This window comes from Felis catus, chromosome E1 (genome assembly GCF_018350175.1).
Source record: "Felis catus isolate Fca126 chromosome E1, F.catus_Fca126_mat1.0, whole genome shotgun sequence".
Taxonomy (NCBI): Eukaryota; Metazoa; Chordata; class Mammalia; order Carnivora; family Felidae; genus Felis; species Felis catus.
This window is the reverse complement of record NC_058381.1, coordinates 36,625,665-36,642,426: the sequence shown is the minus strand read 5'-3', so window position 1 is coordinate 36,642,426 and position 16,762 is coordinate 36,625,665. Positions and strand designations below refer to the sequence as shown.

Below are 16,762 nucleotides of genomic sequence, written 5' to 3'. Positions count from 1 at the left end.
GACTAAAATCCCAGATCAGCAAGCAAATCAACTTAGAAATTAAAATTATTTTTGGTTCTCTCTTTTGTGTAATTCCCACCCCTCCTTCCCTCTCTCTCTCTCTCTCTTCTTCTTTCCTCTCCCTCTCTCTTCCTCTCTCTCTTTTTCTTTATCGAGTGATACTGAAGTATAAAAATATCAAGAGGCTGGAGCCCTGAAGGACGACAGTGCTCCGACCTAGGTGTGGTGTCCAAAAGAATGCTGCATTATAACCACCAGGGAAATGATAAAAAGTTCATGTTCACGATCGCCCGGCCACATGACCGGCGCCGGCCAATCGCTGGATTCAACCACTCATAAACTTCTATCACAAAGTTGTAAATTTTCATAAAACAACAAGGAATTTATTGCATTTCTTCATGGCTGCTCCACCAGCAACCCTTTTCTCAGTCGCCATCTTCTTTTCTTCTCCTTCTCGCTATTTGGGGAAACCCCAGTATGAGAAGGGGTGAGATTTGGGGTGCAGGGAATCAGGCAGAGGAGCCACAAGGGTCCATCTGGGAAGGGGATTCTTTCCAGAACCTCCCTATTCTCACAGGAGCTCTGCCCCCTCTTCTAGTAAGAATTCACCCCAAATCCTCCACACGGGGGCCATTCTAAGATAGTTTTGGGGTGAGTCGGGAGCAGCGGCAGGGATCCAGAATTGCCACTTGCATCAGGGCAAAATGAAAGCTTCAGTGCCCCCTCTCCCCTTCTGGATGCCCCCCCTCATTCCCAGCCCTCTAGATGGCAAGACCCCCACCTGTGAGGCTTGTGGCATTGCGGGTGTGGGGGCCCTAGATCCCCCAGGGCCTAGTTTTTGCCCGGGGAAGAAAGGTAGTCCTGATAGAGGCCAAGGCAGACAGTCTAGCAGCCAGATTCTCGCCTCTGCACCCCAGAAATTAGAAGACGATGAAGCCGGATCCCTGCCTCTCGCGCCCAAATGCCCGCACACCCAGGTTCCCAATGACAGCTCTGTGTGCTCTCAGGGGGTTCTGCGGTCATTAATGGGGGAAACTGCAGGTCCAGGGGACTTTTGCTTACAAATTCAAATTAAACAGATCCTCCTAAAATGTGCTTCCCTTCCAAACTGGTTCCCCCCCCCCACCTCTGTCCCCATACCTGTTCTTTACATTTAAAGGATCCAAGGCTTATAATCGAATAAATTCTAAACCTCAGCTCCACAGGTCTAGATGCCTAGGCGCCGTCTTCCAGGTTTACGTTCCTCAATCAAGGGGTGTTTTGGAGGAAAACAAACAAACAAACAAACAAACACCACCAACAACCAACAAAATCCACCCCGTGTTTCCCAGGTCCCCTGAAATACTCCTGTATTTTGAATTGAGCTACCAGCGCCCAGATGCAGGAAACGAAATTACATCCCCCCACACATGTTTTTTTTCTCTTTTTTCTCTTTCTCTCTACTCCGGAGAAGATTCCAGGTTGCCGGCCGCGCGGACCGCGGGTAGCAAGGCGCGGAGGAAGCCGGCGGAGCTGCGGCGGGAGGCGCGGCCGGCTCGGAGCGGCCCGGCCGGCTCGGAGCGGCCCGGCTGCGGCCACACTAGCCGGGTAAACCTGCCCCGCTCAGGTTCGCGTTCTCAGGGCTCATTCTCCACCATTTTAAAGAATTATTCGGATCGCTGTGTTAATTTAGATGAGAGAAATTAAAATGCACGAAAGCAAAAGAAGTGGAAATAAAAGAACCGAACAGGTCTTGCAGAAAATGTGTGCCTAGTGAGCGGGAAGCCCGGAGCGCCCTGGCTTTGGAGGCCGCCTTGGGCCGGCCGTGCGTCTCTGGTCGCCGTCCCGGCTTCTGCTCAACGCCGCCCAGGAAGCGGGAGGGGATCTGGGGGGGGTCACCTTCCCTTTCCTTCCACTCTTCCTTCCTATGGGGCCTAACACTTTGGATTTCAGCTCTGCGTTTGGGGCCCAGCCTGGTCTGAAGGCCTGGACGAGGAAGAGTTCCCGTAACTGTGGGCGTTTTGTTTTGCGAACGTGTGCGACTGGGCGTGCGGGCTCGTGGATGTGCTTCCTTGGGGGGCGAATGTGAATCCGTGTTTATAAGCCAGGGTGTGAATGTACGTTGGTATGCATAAATGTTTCTGTGAGTGAGTGTGAATGTGTGTTTACTCGTGAGTGTGTGTGAACGTGAATGCGTCCGTTCCCCGGGTCGAGTTGGGATGTGTGGATGCCTGTATGTTTATTTATGAACGTACGAGTAGGGGTGTTTATTGGCGACTGTGTGTGGCGATGTATATATTTCTGTATGTGTGATGTCAGCCTGTGAATGTGTGTCATCCGTGCATTTGTGTATGTCAGAGTGTGTAAGGGGGATGTGTGTGTGATATCAGGGTTCGCTGGCTAGTAGCCCCCAGAGCAAGGAGGAGGAAAGAGAGCCGACCCCAAGCACAGAAAGAAACGACTAACAGCAGAAGTTGAAGCCAAGAGGCTCTGGGATGCATAAGCCTGACCCTCTCTGTCCCCCACCCCTGGTTCTAGGGAAACACAGAAAATAAGGCATCTGTTCATTTTTAAATTGTGTTTTATTTCTCCATCCTTCAGGTACACATACAACGTAAAGAGGATCACGGGGGCTCATGGGAACAAGGAGCATCGGGCAGGCCAGGTGCACAGAGGGGACACTTGAGCTAGTCGGTGGGTCCATGGGGCTCCCTAAGGCCCCTTCAGTGCCGCTACTGGGAAGTCAGGGGGGCTCAGGAGGACGGAAACCACACACTGTAAGTCCAGACCCACAGACCACAAAGACAGCGTCAAAGAAAGGCGTTTACAAAACAGCAAGATTTTACAAAGACCTTACAATAGCGACATAGAAAAGGGGCGGCAAATCCCAGAAAGCTACAGAACAGGTAGATGATGTCCTCATATCGTACAAAACAAACCCGACGGACGTTTCTATAGGTAGTATTTTTTTTTTTCAGTGTTAAGAAACCAAAATTTCACCTTCTCTCCTTAAAAACTTTTCAACTGCTTTCCACTATTTAAATAGTTTTCCCCCTCCCGATTTAATTTGAGTTTCCTGGATCAGTTCTCAGAGCTGGGCTTCACCTCTCTCCCTGTCTCAGCTCTCTTCCTCTGCCCTTTCTCCGGCTCTCACTCTTCCTCGTCCTCCTCCACCTCGGCCTTGTCCTGGCCTGTGGCCCCAGCACCCGCCGTCTTGTTCTCCTTTTTCCATTTCATGCGCCGGTTCTGGAACCAGATCTTGATCTGTCTTTCGGTGAGGCAGAGCGCGTGCGCGATCTCGATGCGCCTCCGGCGGGTCAGGTAGCGATTGTAGTGAAACTCCTTCTCCAGTTCCAGGGTCTGGTAGCGGGTGTAGGTCTGGCGCCCTCGCTTTCGGTCAGTCCCTGCACATAATATTTAAAGGAGAATAATCAGTGCATGTAGGAGAAGCCACGAGAAGTGGTTGGGAGAGCCCATTTCTCCACTAAGCCAGATTCTTATTTTCCATACCCCCAGCGTGTGCAGGCTTTTCCACAGGCCTCCTGAGGCAAACATCCCCACTTTCCACCCAGAAAGTCCTCCAGCCTCAGGCTTCTGGATGAAAGATTTAGCCTGCTGGCTCTTGTGGGACGAGGGAAGGTTAATCCTCCCATCACCCCTGGGACCAAGGACCCCAAGCCTCCCTTTTTGGATAGTGACTCTGATGTCTTTAGGGCAATGGGGCAATGGAAACCATAGAAGTGACCCTGGAGTGGGGCTCTAGGCCTGACCTGAGTGCTTTTCCCAAAAAGAAAAGGAAACAAAGGAGCCTTATAGACCCAGTCTCTCTCTTTCTCTCTCTCTCTCTCTTACACACACACACACACACACACACACACACACACACAGCCTGTTTGGGTATGAGGTGGAGGTGAGAATTTGCAGATTTCCTTGGAGCTCAGAGTTGGCCTGAGAGCAGTTGCCCTCTGATGACCATTTTCCAGTGAGTGGCTGAGGTTCAGACAGGGCCAGGCTGTCCTGCCTGCCCACCTGCCCAGACGACCCAGTTCTCCAAATCAATGTTTGGGCCTCCAGGAAGGAAGGCACAGGGGAGACAGCAGCCTGGTTTGGGGGGCGGGACGTGGAGTATCAGGGTGGTGGGGGCTGAAGGCCAGAGGAGAGCTTTCCAGGTTGGGCCAAAACCCCGAGGAGGCTTGGGGGAGGCTGCACTGGGGGCGGTGCCGATGCCAGCCCTCCTGGGAAGTAGATGTGGGAGGAGGGACTAGGGGCCCTAATTTCAAGTCAGATAAAAGCCAACGTGAAATGTTTACGAGCAGAAAAATTTGGGCTTTGATAAATCAACTGGAAAGGCAGTTGAAGTATGGAGCAGATAACGGGGACAGTGACCGCCAATATGGATGGTGTAGGAGCTGGGCTGCTTCTGGCTGGATTAGGAGCCTCTGACCACAAGTCTTGGGCCTTCTGAACCTTGGGGTTGGGCCCTGAGACCAGGAAAGCATTAAGAAAGATGTCTGGTTCGGGCTAGTCAGGAGACTCTACTCTCTGGGGGCTCCTGCAGTAGCCTCTTCAGTGGCCTGCACTCTCTAGCTTCTGATTTAGCTCTATGGAGACCCTCTCCTAAGAGGACATTCACCCTTCTGGAATGATACCTGCAAACTTGCTGGCCACTTCTCCAGAGGCACTTAGGAACCCTAGGAGGGGGCACCTGAGGAAGCCAGCTGTACTCCTGTGAGGCTGCTCACCCTTTCTCTAGCTCTGCTTCCCCCTTCCCAAGTTCACTGGGGGGTCAGGAGCCTCGTCTCTCTTGGTCTCAGCCCCCCTGTCTCCACCTGCCTCTCTGGCTCTGTGTCCCTGGCTGGATCTTCATCTCTTCTCATACCCCCTCCTCCCGCCAAGCCTCTAGAGCCCACCTCTAATTGTCCAGAAGGGAATAATGGGGGAGCGGGGTTGGCTGGGAAGGAAGGGGGAGGGGAGAATTGCTGAGCGCTGCGGCCCCCTCCCCCAGACCTCCAAGCTGGGGCTGGGGGACACACCCAGAGCTGAGATCCCCGGCGGGGGAAGGGAGAAGGGAGGGGGGAGACCCTAATGGCTATTCTCTGCAAACCCCAGCCTTCCTCCACAAGACAAACGGCCTCGTCTCCAGCCCGTGCCGGCGCGGCTGATAAATATTTAAAGCTAAAAGGCCGGGAGGAAAGGTGGGGGGCGGGCGGGGGCTCGGAGCGCCACGGCGTCGGCGGAGAGAGATCCGCCAGGGGAGCAGAACGAGCCTGAGAGCACCGATCAAAAAATGGGGGTGGGGGCGGCGCGCCGGGCTGCGGCCGAGGGGCTGCCGCGTGCCCCCCACGGCCGACCTCCTACCGGAGCATTCTGGACGCGGAAAGGGGCACTCGGCCAGGAAGGGGGCGCCTTCCGGGGAATGTGCCCAGGCCACTGCGGCTCGGGATGGCTCGGTGCGCGGCGTTACCTGAGCTTCGCATCCAGGGGTAGATCCGGAAGTTACTCTCGGCCGCCAAGTCCGAGTCCCTCTGCTCCTTGGCGCCCGCCGCCTTGGCGGAGTCGCCGGGACACACCCCGGAGAGGTTCTGCTCAAAGGGCGCGCAGTGCATGTTGAAGGAACTCGGCTCGAGCCCGTAGCCGGCCGCGTAGACGCCGGCTGCACTCTGGCCCGCCATGCCCCCCCCGCCGGGGTACAAGCCCTGCATCGAGGCGGCGAAGGAAGCGCCCGAACCCGCTCCATAGCCCGGGCGCTGGGGGTTGGAAGCAAACGCGCAAGAAGTTTGTTCAGGGAAGGCTCCGGTAGCGAAAACCGAACTTGCGGCTGGATATTTAGAAAATAAAGCATTCGCATAATACAATGAACTCATAATTTGGCCGGATGATTTGTAGGCAGGGACGTTTTAGTGTCGGTTTTACGAGATTCCTTGATATATTACAGAATTAGAGTCCAGATTTACACCAAAAAGGACCCCCTTTTTCCTCTCCGGACCACGTGACCCCGCCCACGTGACGTGCCCTCCGCCAATGGCCGGGCGGCCTCCCCACGGCTCCCGGTAATGTGGAAAAAATTGTGTGGCGTTGGATTTATAAAATATGATCAATAATGAATGGGAAAGCCAAGCTCTGTGGATTGGGGCTGGGGGCTCAAGGGCCGCTGCCGACCCCCTTGGGCTGGAGGCAGCTTGCAGGCGAGATTTGGGGAGGAAGGGATTGAGTAGAAGGGAAAATAAATAACCTCGGAGCGATCCGTGTTGTCACCCCCCCCCCCATACACCCACCTCCCCAGCCGGTTACCCAGCGAGAAACAAATGCAGGGACTGCCCGCAACTGGGTGGGTGGGTGGGGGCAGGGCAGGTCTTTATTAATCTGGGCCAATTCAGCCTGGCTGGGCCTTTGGGGGAACTTGGTCCTGTTCTCCCGAGGTGAGGAGCGGAGGTGAGCCTGGCTTCCTGGCTCTCTCTGGGTGCCCCCGGACATACGGGCAGGGATGGAGTGAGGCTTCGTGGGTGCTCCTACAGGCGCGGGATCCAGCCCACAGGCGTTGGATACTGCGGTTTCTGTTGGCTTAAAAAAAAAAAAAAAAAAAAAAAAAAAAAAGGTTTGAAAATAAAAAAGGAAGGGGGTGGGGTGGGTGGGAAGAGAAAGGAAGGGAGGAGGGCGGCCTGGGTATGCTGCTCTCCTGGTTCCGGGAGGCGGATGCCTCAGTCGAGCGTGGCTGCCGGAGAAGCAGAGGCAGCGAAGGAAGGAAGGCGGCGAGCCACGACCTCGGAGCTGGGCGAAGGTGGCCAACTCTTGGAGAGGGAGAGGTGGGGAAGAGCATCTCCCCTCTCCTCCTCCTCCCCCCCCCCCCAAACCCAGTGGGAGGGAGGGAATAAATATATAAGCTTGTTCAACGGCCCTGCGCTCCACTTTTACCAGCCACCCCCCCCCCCCCCATGCACACACTGGAGACAGGAGAGGGCCCACAGAAACAAAAGGGGAGGTGGCGAGGGATAGAGCCACCAACCGGGCGCATCTCTCCAGCTTGGCCTGGGCGCCTGGGTCTCGGGCAGACAGCCTCAGAACACGAAGGGAGGGGGTTTCTCTGGGCTCCCCTCCCCCGTTCCTCTCTCCTCCAATCAGGCGCAGCCGCCTCCCTCACCCCCTGCGCCCCTGGGCCAAGGGACTCGCACCACCTGCCTCCAGCCCCCGCCCCCTCCTCTGGGCTGCCTGGCCTGGAGGGCGCAGGAGCCCGGTGACCGGCTCCCCCCCCAGCTCTGCAAGGCGCCGGGGGCAAATGAGGAGCGCGGGCCGGGCCAGTCTCGGGTTCTCGCTTGTAAACTTTATTGTAACTCTTCCGCCCTTTTCAGGCGCAGACAACAGAACAAAGTATAGAGGAACAACAAAATATATAATTAGCCCTCCCACCCCCCAATAAAGCAATTCACGGATACAGGATACATTCTCTTCACAGTAAACCTAAGAACACTTTTAACAATTGCCCACAGCGCGCATGCTAACTAAAGTAACCTCTTTTGAGAAACACTTAAGACGAAATTGCCAAACCAAAGGGGGCGGGGGTGTTGGGAGGAAAAGAGAGAAGCAAGAGAGAAAGCCAGCGAGCTAGGGAGGGCAGCGGGGAGAGAGGGGTTGGGAGGGGGAAATGAGGACGAGAGAGAGAGAGAGAGAGAGAGAGAGAGAGAGAGAGAAGAGAAGAGAGAAGGGGAGGGAGACAGAAAGAATTACGGCGTGAATAGGCAGTTTCATGTTGTTGGGAGAACTTAGCAGAAATCGGTACCTCGGTCATTACAAAGAAGCACGTTCAAAGGAAAAAAGACCATTGCACAAGGAGGCTTTTTACACGGGGCGGGGGCGTGGGGGGCTCAGCCAGGCCGCAGCCGCTCACCCTCGCAGGGCGAGGGAGTCCTTGCTTAAAATCCTTTTCTTTCCCCTCCCCCGGCCCCCAAGAGAAGGGAAGGAGATCCACGGTAGCTCACACACAGAAGCTATTACGAGATACTACCACTAGCGGGGACTGGCGCGGCGGGGGACGCTGCGGCGGGAGGCCAGGCTCCCGGCCCCGCTCGCGGGGCCAGAGCTCTCTCGGGCGGGGGCGGGCGACGGCGGCGTGGTCGGGGGACCCGCGGACGGAGGGCAGCCGCGGCCCTGGCAGTCCCAGCTGGAGCCTACTTCTTGTCGCCCTTCTGCGCGTCGCCCTCGTCCGCCGCCTCCGGGGCCCGCTCCAGCTTCTGTTTCTCCAGCTCCTCCTGCTCGCATTTGCTGCTGGGGAACTTGTCTTTGTTGTTCTCTTTTTTCCACTTCATCCTCCGGTTCTGGAACCAGATTTTGACCTGTCTCTCTGTCAGTCCCAGCGCATGCGATACCTCGATCCGCCGCTTGCGAGTCAGATAGGGATTAAATAGGAACTCCTTCTCCAGCTCCAGGGTCTGGTAGCGGCTGTAGGTCTGTCGGCCTCGCCTGCGTCCGGCGGCTGCTGGGAATGGGGGAAAGGGCGAGACAGGGGGGAGGGGAGGTTGGGGGAGGGGGCAGAGATGGAGAAGGTTGGAAGATTCGTGAACCAGCCTAGGAGACCAGTATAATAAGGGCAAGGGACCTTCTACCCCGCTCAGGGGCGGGGGCGCTGGGAGGCCGCGGTCAGAGGAGCGAGGGGAGGGGGGGGGAGGGGGGTCAGACACCACTGCATCTAAGGGAGCCAGAAAGGGGGAGCCCCCTCCCCTGGTAAGGAGCACCAGAGTTGGGTAGGGGTGGTTCAAATCTATTAAAAGTGCCATAAACTTTAGAAGGAAGGATGTGAAGGGGGGGGGGGGGGGGAGGAGGATATAAGAATTTAAAAAGCCAGGATGGGGAGGAATGGACCCACCTTGAAAAGCCCCCAGAGCCTCTGCCCCAGAAGAAAAGTTTCTTCAGGGTAATTAAACTATAAAGCAATTGAGAAGTGCAAAAGTTGAGCGCCCCCACTCCCACCACCCTCTCTCCACTACCCCCATAAAACACTAAAAGGGGAAAAAAAGGATGAGAAGAAGAAAAGTAAGGCAGGGTGAGGGGTTTATGGATTCAGGAAATGTCGCTTAGCGACCCCCTTTCAAGGGAAACAAAAAAGAAAGGAAGGAAGCAAGGGAGGGAGGAAGGAAGGAAGGGAGGGAGGGAGAGAGGGAGGGAGGAAAGGAGGGAGGAAGGAAAGGAGGAAGGAAAGAAGGAAGGAAAGAAGGAAGGGAGGAAGGGAGGAGGAAAGAAACGGGAGGCGATCGGAACGCAGCAGGCACGTCTTCCAGGAGCTTCAGGAAATGCTCCCGGCCTTCCCGGCCCCCTGCCCGGGCGTCGGGCCCTCCGGTCTCCCTTCCGCCCCGGCCGTCCCCGCCGCGAGCTCACCTTGCGGGCGCATCCAGGGGAAGAGCTGTGTGGGCGACGGGCTCTGCTCTGAACCCTCGGCCTCCTCGCCCAGGCCGCTGGCGGCGGCGAGCTTGCAGTCGGCGTACTGCACCAGGTCTGGATCCTGCGCACCGAACAGGCTCTGTCGCTGCAGCGGGTCGTAGCCGTAGAAGTTGCCCGGGTCCCCGTGGCACGCCACGGCGCACGGGTTCTGCTGGTAGGGAGCGGTGGACAGCGACGACGGCCCGTGGTAGAACTCCTGGATTTGCGACGGGTGCTGGAAGCTGCCCCCGCTGCTGGGACCGTACACCACGGTGGGTCGGCCGCCCAGGTCCTGGGCGAAGCCGCAGTCATAATAATTGGGGCGCAGGGACTCCCCGGTTTTGTATTTGGAGAACAGTGAGTTGACGAAATAAGAGCTCATTTTATTGAATTTTGAGGCGGCGGCGGCGGCGGCGGCTGTAGTTGGGGGCTGTTGGGGAGGGGGTGGGGAGGGGGAAAGGGAGGGAGAGAGAGAGAAAAAAAACGCGGATTCGCCGGCTCCTAGTCACCCTCGCCAGGAAAGGAGAGGGAAAGGGAGGAGGGGGAAAAAAGAAAAGAAAGAAAAGGCGAAGAAGATCTCGAAGCCGCCGCACTTTTTGTGATTTCCAGGAATAGAAAAGGGCAGCGAAGCCTCCAAAAGTCTAAGCTTGCATGGCAGCCGCGGCTCGCTCGCCCTCCCCCCACCCCCCACCCCCCAAACAAAAATATACCGCCACTTAAAGAGGTCCTCGCTTTACATTTCGAAGAAGGGATGCCAGTTCATAAACAGTTTTCGGTGATTTACTTCCCTGCAAATGAGTTGTTTCATATTTTGCACTGTCTTTTCATGATCATTTGCATCCATTAGAGACCCCGCATCCTATTGGCTTCTCCGTACTCCTCCCGGACAGAACGCAGAGCGAGGGTGCGAGCGAGAGAGAGCGAGCGCGAGAGAGAGCTAGAGCGAGAGAGCGCCAGGGAGTGAGGAGGGCGCGGAAAAAAAAAAAAAAAAAAAGGAGGGGAAAAAAAAAAACACCCAGGGAGAGCGAGGGGGAGAGGGGGAGAGAGGGGGAGAGGGAGAGGGGGTGAGAGAGAGAATGAATACGGATTAAATCTGTTTAACTACCTACATTAATGAGATATCTCTCGCCTCACAACAAATCAAATACCTTCGCAGACCACCCCCAAAGACTGATGTGGGGGAGTCACGGAAAAAAACACGCACACACACATACACAGCGCGCCAGGCGGAGGCACGCTGTTAATTTCGCGATTTTAACGAGGCAGTTGGAGTCTTTTTAAATGTCAGGGTCGCTTCGGAAAAATGTAAAAGAACACGGTTTAATTGCGCCGAGTTTTAAAAGGTCCTATAAATGTAATTGGTATTTTAATACAAGTTATCAAATCATACAGCTTCCTCTCCTAAACATATTTTCAAACAAACGAGGTAGTCATATTTAAGGCTTTAATGATCAATTTCCTTATTATTGATAAAGGTTTAACTATCGTGTGGAGGGAATTGGCTGGGTAACCGGCCCCCAAAAAACGGCTGTAAACTCTTTAACAAACTATAAAACGCAATAAAGCCGGAGTCTGTTGTTGTTTATGCCGCAGCGCATAAAAGCTGTTAGCATTTTACGAGTTCTTTCCTCTACAGCTATAAAACTGCAGCTTCGATCGCCCCACCGCCCGACTGCAGCGCGGTGGGGGTGACGAAGCCGAAATGAGAACGATTATGGGGTTTTTTTTTTCGGCGCAAACGGTGACTTTTCCGAGATTTTCGCCTCCTTCAGCTGTGGCCAGCACCTGCCCCCATCCCCTTTCTGGAGCCCCCCCCCCTCCCCACACCACCTCCTCTCTGCCCCATCCAGGCCACTCACCAACTTTCCCTCATTAAACAAACAAGCAAGGATTTTCTTTAGAGCAGGGGTCCCGGAAGACATGAGAAGGGACCAGGAGGGGGGAAAGAAACTTTCTGGTTAATGGGCACTGGTGAAGCAGAAAGCAAAATTCGCCCTGCAAAGGCCAGTTCTGCAGTTCTGCACAACCCTCTTGACCTGGAGAGCAGTGCTGGGATGGGGAGGGGGGCACTGACTCTAGTCCGTGCCTTGGGGGACCATCTTTGTGTGATGGGAGAGGGGCCTGGTGTTACTAGCAGGATGACACCAGGTTGGGCTGTCCCACTCCTGCACCCAGGCCTTGGGACCTTAACTAACCAAGCTCAGTTGGCTCCTAGCCTTCCCAGGCACCTTCTGCAGCACCCTAGGGTGAGCGGGCATCACCACGCCCATCAGCACATCAAAGGGAGGGAAGGGCCGTGGTGGCCGCTGCTGGGCGCCCACCAAGGCCCACGTGCTTGGTCTTGATGTCCCGTTCCTGTGCTGTCCTCTCCTCTGCTCTAGGTAGGGGCTGCAAGACTGTATGTGTGGGGCAGGGGCACCTTGCGGCTTTCAGCATCCTTTGAGCCATGGTCACTGCCTAAACCGACCTTGGGATAGAGGGGATTTGGATGCAGCAAGGCCACAGAGCTCCCCATTTTCTCTCCTTTCCCCTTGGGGAGCCTGTAGTAGTTAAACCCAACTCTCTCCACAGACCTGAGGACCTGGGGCTCCAGAGGCACAGCATACAGGGCCGAGCTGAGTGGGTGCCACTCTCTCCTGCCTTAGCCTTTCCCAGCCTACTGGCCTGCTGGGGATGGTGGCCTGGTTTTAGAAGGCCCCAGTCCCAGGGTCCCAACCAACGGCCTCCTGAATCAGCTCACTGGCCAAGGAAAGGAAAGGAAGAAGGGAGGGAGAGACAGACAGAAAGAAAAATTCTAACAACAAAGGTTAGAGGCTTTACAAACACAGTCGAGCCATTGTTTATTCACCAGAGTGCTTTGCTTTGGGAAGGGTGCTTTTGGGGGATCCCATTTACCCTAACCTTTGCAAAAATGAAACCATCAGCTTTTGCCAAGGGGAAACTACCAGTAGGGCCCCTTGGTCCTTTAAAAGTGAATCAGGAGAATGGGAGAGGGGCTGAAAGGGAGAGAGAGAAAGGAGAAAAGGAGGGGAGAGAACCAGGGTCTTGGATTTTCAGTGCAAGGCTGAGGGGGGCGGTGAGGCAGCAGAAGGCAGAGTTAAGTTGTTGCCGAAGAGAACATTTTTATCAAGTGCGGGGGATTTTATGGTCATGATTTGAGGACTCACCGGTGAGGTAGAAATTCAATGACTTGTTCTAAATCATCCCTACACCGTGCCAGAAATTCCTGATGGAAGGAAAATGTTTCTATTATAAGAAAAAACAAGAAAGAGCGAGGAGATAATTTATAAACACCCAACGGAGCGCAGATTTATTAGAGAAACTCAAGTTGAGAAACTCCGCTGGTCTCTCTGCACCCGGTCTTGGGGGAAGAGAAGAGAGACCGCGGCGAGGCTAATTTTAAGGAAGGGGGGGGGGTGTCTATTTCTCAGCCAGGTTTGTCCGGATTGGGGGACACGCATCAGGCTGGGCCAGGAAGAAATGGGAGATTTGGAATCAGAAGGGTTATGGACAGACAGCTCGTGGGTCTCAGAAGGAAAATTACCCCCAGTCCAAGCCTCCAGCTGCTAAATTTCGGAAGGACCCTTGTCCCCGAGGTTTGCCAGGAGCAGGGCCGCACGGATCCGGAGCGCTCACCTGGAAGCCACGGACCGACCTCGGAGAACCGAGCTCCTGCTTCACGCCGCCGTGCCCGCCCCCACATCCAGCCGGAAAACGCACACTTTTTGGGCGGCCCAACTTGGGGCGCGCAGAGCAGCCGAGAAAATATACGAGACCTCCCGCGCCTCGCCGTTCTGGGGAGCCCCTGCCCCGCGCCTGGATCCCCCGGCGAGCGCCCAGCCCCGGACGCGCACAAAGGCTCTGAAGCCTCCGTCCGTCCGTGCTGAGCCGCCCCGCCGGCTTTGGGCACCGACGAATCCCCACCAACGCCAAGGATCCATTTCTCCCCCACATTGCAACCCCCAAACCCTGGGCTGGCTCACCCGGTTCCCTCTCCTGCTGATCCCGTCTGGGGGCAGCTTCCTCTTCATCCGACCCTCTTCTACCCGCTCGCCCCTTTCACCTGACCTGCTCACCCGCATCCGGCTAGACATTCCTCTAGCTCCCCTCCCAGAAAATCTCATTTTTCCCAACCAGTTCTCCCCTTTTATTTTGCCCATTTCCCTATTATTATTATTATTATTATTATTATTATTATCGTTACTACTGCTACTGCCCGTTTTCAGGCATTGGTTCCCCTACCGACCACAGAAACTGGGTGAGAAGCGCTGAGACCTCCTCCTGGGGGAAATTCAGAAAATTGACCATTTGAGGGGAAGGGCGGGGGAGGGGGGGGGGAGAAACACACTATATCTGAAATCTATAAAATGGGGGAAACGGCCATAATGAACCCTATATTTTTATTACGCGCAAATTATTCATGACTTTTGGTAGCGCTCAGTTCATAGATTGAGGGCCGACCAAGGTGCGCGGTGCCGCCGCCAGAGTCCGCAGCCGCCGCCGCACCGGGGATTTTCGCGTGGAGCAAGGGTGCCATCTAGCGGCCGTCCTGAGAAAAGGCGCCGCCGCCACCGGCTCGGCCAGTTTCTCCCGAGATGCAGCCGCCTGCAGCCGCCGAGGCGACCTGCGGGAGAAACTTTCATTATTAGCAGAAAAGGGGGAGGGAAACGAGAGCAGGCGAGAGACAAGGCATCGGAAATCAGGAAATGGCTCATGAAATTGTGCAGATAAGCTAAAAAAAAAAAAAAAAACAAGGAGAGGGGGTAGGGAGGAAAAAAAAATGAAACCATCAGCTTTTTTCTTCTCATACTTACCCCCGACCCCCCCCCCACCTCAAGCCCCTAATTTCTAGCGGAGACCGCCAATCGGTGCGTCGTTTATGGCCCGTAAAAGGGGGAGCCGAGTACTTTTCAAACCCAACACGATTGTTTCAAATTCTGAGGAAGAAACAATTGGGCTTTTTGTGGGGGGGGAGAGGAGGCCCGGGAGGGTGGGTTGGGGCTGTAAAAGGATCAAGAGGCTGCCCGCGCCCAGACGTCTGGCCCCGCCGGACTGTGTGTGTGTGTGTGTGTGTGTGTGTGTGCGCGCGCGCGCGCGCGCGCGTGTGCGCAGGGGGCTTCTCATTTATGACGCCCGATCCTGGAGGGGGTGTAGGGAACAAAGACAAGAGTCTGAATTGTGACAACAAAGTGTTCTTCCCTCCCCTGTCCCTCTTCTCCCCCTCTTTGCCCCCCTCCCCCGGGCCTCCCCCCTAAACCCCAAGCCTCCGGGAGGGTGAGGGTGGGGGCTCCGGAGCCAGGCCCACCCATTCGGCCGCCAGCCCCCCGGAGCCCAGGCCCAGCTGCGGCTCCCTGCGCTCCGGAAAGTTTCCCCTCACTGTTTGCTTTGCTGCTGTTTAGTTTCTTAACCTTCAGAAATTTATACGCTATAAACTTTTATAGCGGTCATATTCTTTTATTGCTGCGCACACGGCATTGAATTCCTCTCCCGGCCGCTCTCTGTCTCGCACTCTCGCGGTCTCCCGCTCCGAATCTCTCGCTCTCTTTTATGACAACAGATTTCCCCATCTCCGGCTTCCCGGCCTCCGCATCTTCGCCTTTGTTTGTCTTTAAAGAAGCCACCCCCGGGCTCGGGACCCTGACGCCGGCGGCGGCTTCCCCGGGAGGCCTCGCCCCCCAACCCCGCAGCTCCGCGTTCCGCTCCCGCCGCGCCTTCGCCTTCCCTCCCGGCGGATGCTCGCCCGCTCGCGGCTCCGGGGAGCCCAGGATGCGGAGGGAGCCTAGTCTACACAAGCTCTAAAGCCAGATTCATTTCATAACCCGAATGGAACCCTCCTTGGAGGATGCGGGTCCGGGGCCCTGCCAGACCCGGGAGCTTCGCTTTTCCCCCTGCTTTTTGCTCTCTGTCCGACTAGTTCGTGCTTTCGTTCGCTGGAGAGGGGTTGGCCTGGCCTCTTCACTTCCAGGCGCCTCTCACTCGGGCCACGCTTTGTCCCCGCCGCTACCCCCAACCCGCAGGGTCTCCGCGGGCTGCCGCGCCGCTGGGGTGGGCCCGGCGGGAGGCTCCGGGGGCGAGCGGCCGCTTCCCCACCGCCCGGCGAGCAGAAGCCGAATCCCAACGCCTGGCTGGAGACAGGCAGGGCTGCGCGGGACAGCGGCCTTCAGAAGAGGTCCTGGCGGGGACCCCGCAGTCTGTTAGGGACGGAGAGGTGCCTCTGGAGACCGAATTTAGTTCTGGGGTCCGACTGGGGAGGGAGGTTTGGTTTTCTCCTGAGACATTTCTGTTGCATCCGGCCACCTCTACCAAACTCCACCCGCGTGATACCAAGGCTGCAGCCCTGTGGCTCGAATTGGAGCCTCACACTCCTGGTGGGGGCCAGAACCCTAAGGGGCTCACTCCTTCTGAGCGCAAGAGAGGACTGTCTGGCCTTCCTAAGGCCTCCGTCTACACCCAGTCGCCCCACTGCAGGGAATGGCTGCAGGAAGCTGGTGCCTTCCTCACTCGCATGATATTTTGAAGTGGCCAAAGCAAGGTGATGCTCTCAGCCAGCTGAGAGAGGAACTATTTCCAGGAGTGGCGGGGCTCTGGAGTTGGTGGGGAGGCCTCCTGTGCAACTTGGGGGGGGGGGAGATCTCATTGCTCCCTGCAGACCCAGACCCCTCTCCAAATCACTAATCTTTTCCTTCCGTCCCCCTCTGGTCTCCCGGCTCTCCTGTGGGAAGGCTCTTGCTCCCTTTAAGCAGAGGTCTTGGGACCTGGGGTCCAGACCAGTTCTCAGCCCCACCAGGAAGCCCTGCCCTGCAGGGTCTAAAGGAGGCACCTCTTGGGTTCAGGAGTCTCTCTGTTTTCCAAGCTGCCCTCTTGGAACAAGGACCTCTACCTCTGGCCAGGTGAGGAGAGCCAACACAGAATAAGACACAAGGAGAGATTTATTTTCTAGAGTGATATATATTTTTTGTTCTTTTTCTTGTTTTTTTTTTCTTCCAAAACAAACAATCAGAGCTCTAGGCCCCTCACCCTCCCACTCCCACCCACGCCCCCCTCCCATATAAGCGACAACTGAAAACAGGCGAGACAATCACCCCCAAAGAAATCACGAAACACAGCACAATTTCACGACAGCCACCGACAAAGCAAAGAAGTTCTACTGGAGTGTCCCCTTGCAGGGTCGGGAGAAGCAGGAGCAAGAACAGTTCATGGAATTGAAGGGGGACTGGACAGTTCCGGGGAGCGGGGGGGGGGGGGGGGGGGTGAGGGGAAGCAGGGAAGCACAGAGTTAGCTTCCGGCCTGCTGCTTAGGTGCGATTTCGCCTCTTTCCTTTGCACGCGGGACCGCGTTCCCCAGAAGCGCGCGCCCGGCAGGCAGGCAGGCAGC

The 16,762-nt window shown here is 56.1% G+C and overlaps 2 protein-coding genes across 4 annotated transcripts; both read right to left on the bottom strand.

Annotated features, from left to right (window-relative positions):
• Nucleotides 1–2,542: 2,542 nt before the first annotated feature.
• Nucleotides 2,543–5,972, bottom strand: HOXB7 (homeobox B7). Its single transcript, XM_003996745.5, has 2 exons — nt 5,444–5,972; nt 2,543–3,383 (listed from the first exon to the last, which is right to left on the bottom strand). The coding sequence occupies exons 1-2, from the start codon at nt 5,841–5,843 to the stop codon at nt 3,130–3,132; spliced, it is 654 nt and encodes a 217-aa protein (XP_003996794.1). The 5' UTR covers nt 5,844–5,972; the 3' UTR covers nt 2,543–3,129.
• Nucleotides 5,973–7,277: 1,305 nt separating this feature from the next.
• Nucleotides 7,278–13,045, bottom strand: HOXB8 (homeobox B8). 3 transcript variants are annotated; one of them, XM_045044098.1, is made up of 4 exons: nt 12,555–13,045; nt 10,098–10,324; nt 9,346–9,817; nt 7,278–8,449 (listed from the first exon to the last, which is right to left on the bottom strand). In XM_045044098.1, the coding sequence occupies exons 3-4, from the start codon at nt 9,767–9,769 to the stop codon at nt 8,142–8,144; spliced, it is 732 nt and encodes a 243-aa protein (XP_044900033.1). In that variant the 5' UTR covers nt 9,770–9,817; nt 10,098–10,324; nt 12,555–13,045; the 3' UTR covers nt 7,278–8,141. The 3 variants fall into 3 exon arrangements, with proteins under 3 accessions (XP_044900033.1, XP_011287485.3, XP_044900034.1); XM_011289183.4 differs by lacking the exons at nt 10,098–10,324; nt 12,555–13,045 and having other exon boundaries at nt 9,346–10,065; XM_045044099.1 differs by lacking the exons at nt 10,098–10,324; nt 12,555–13,045 and having other exon boundaries at nt 7,278–8,446; nt 9,346–10,065.
• Between the last annotated feature and the right edge of the window lie 3,717 nt (nt 13,046–16,762).

Excerpts from the sequence above, each read along its gene's own strand:
- HOXB7 (XM_003996745.5), bottom strand. The coding sequence starts at position 5,843 with ATGAGTTCATTGTATTATGCGAATGCTTTATTTTCTAAATATCCAGCC. Across the intron at positions 3,384-5,443 it reads CCCCTGGATGCGAAGCTCAG|GGACTGACCGAAAGCGAGGG; the intron begins GTAACGCCGCGC and ends TATTATGTGCAG.
- HOXB8 (XM_045044098.1), bottom strand. The coding sequence starts at position 9,769 with ATGAGCTCTTATTTCGTCAACTCACTGTTCTCCAAATACAAAACCGGG. Across the intron at positions 8,450-9,345 it reads CCCCTGGATGCGCCCGCAAG|CAGCCGCCGGACGCAGGCGA; the intron begins GTGAGCTCGCGG and ends CCCCATTCCCAG.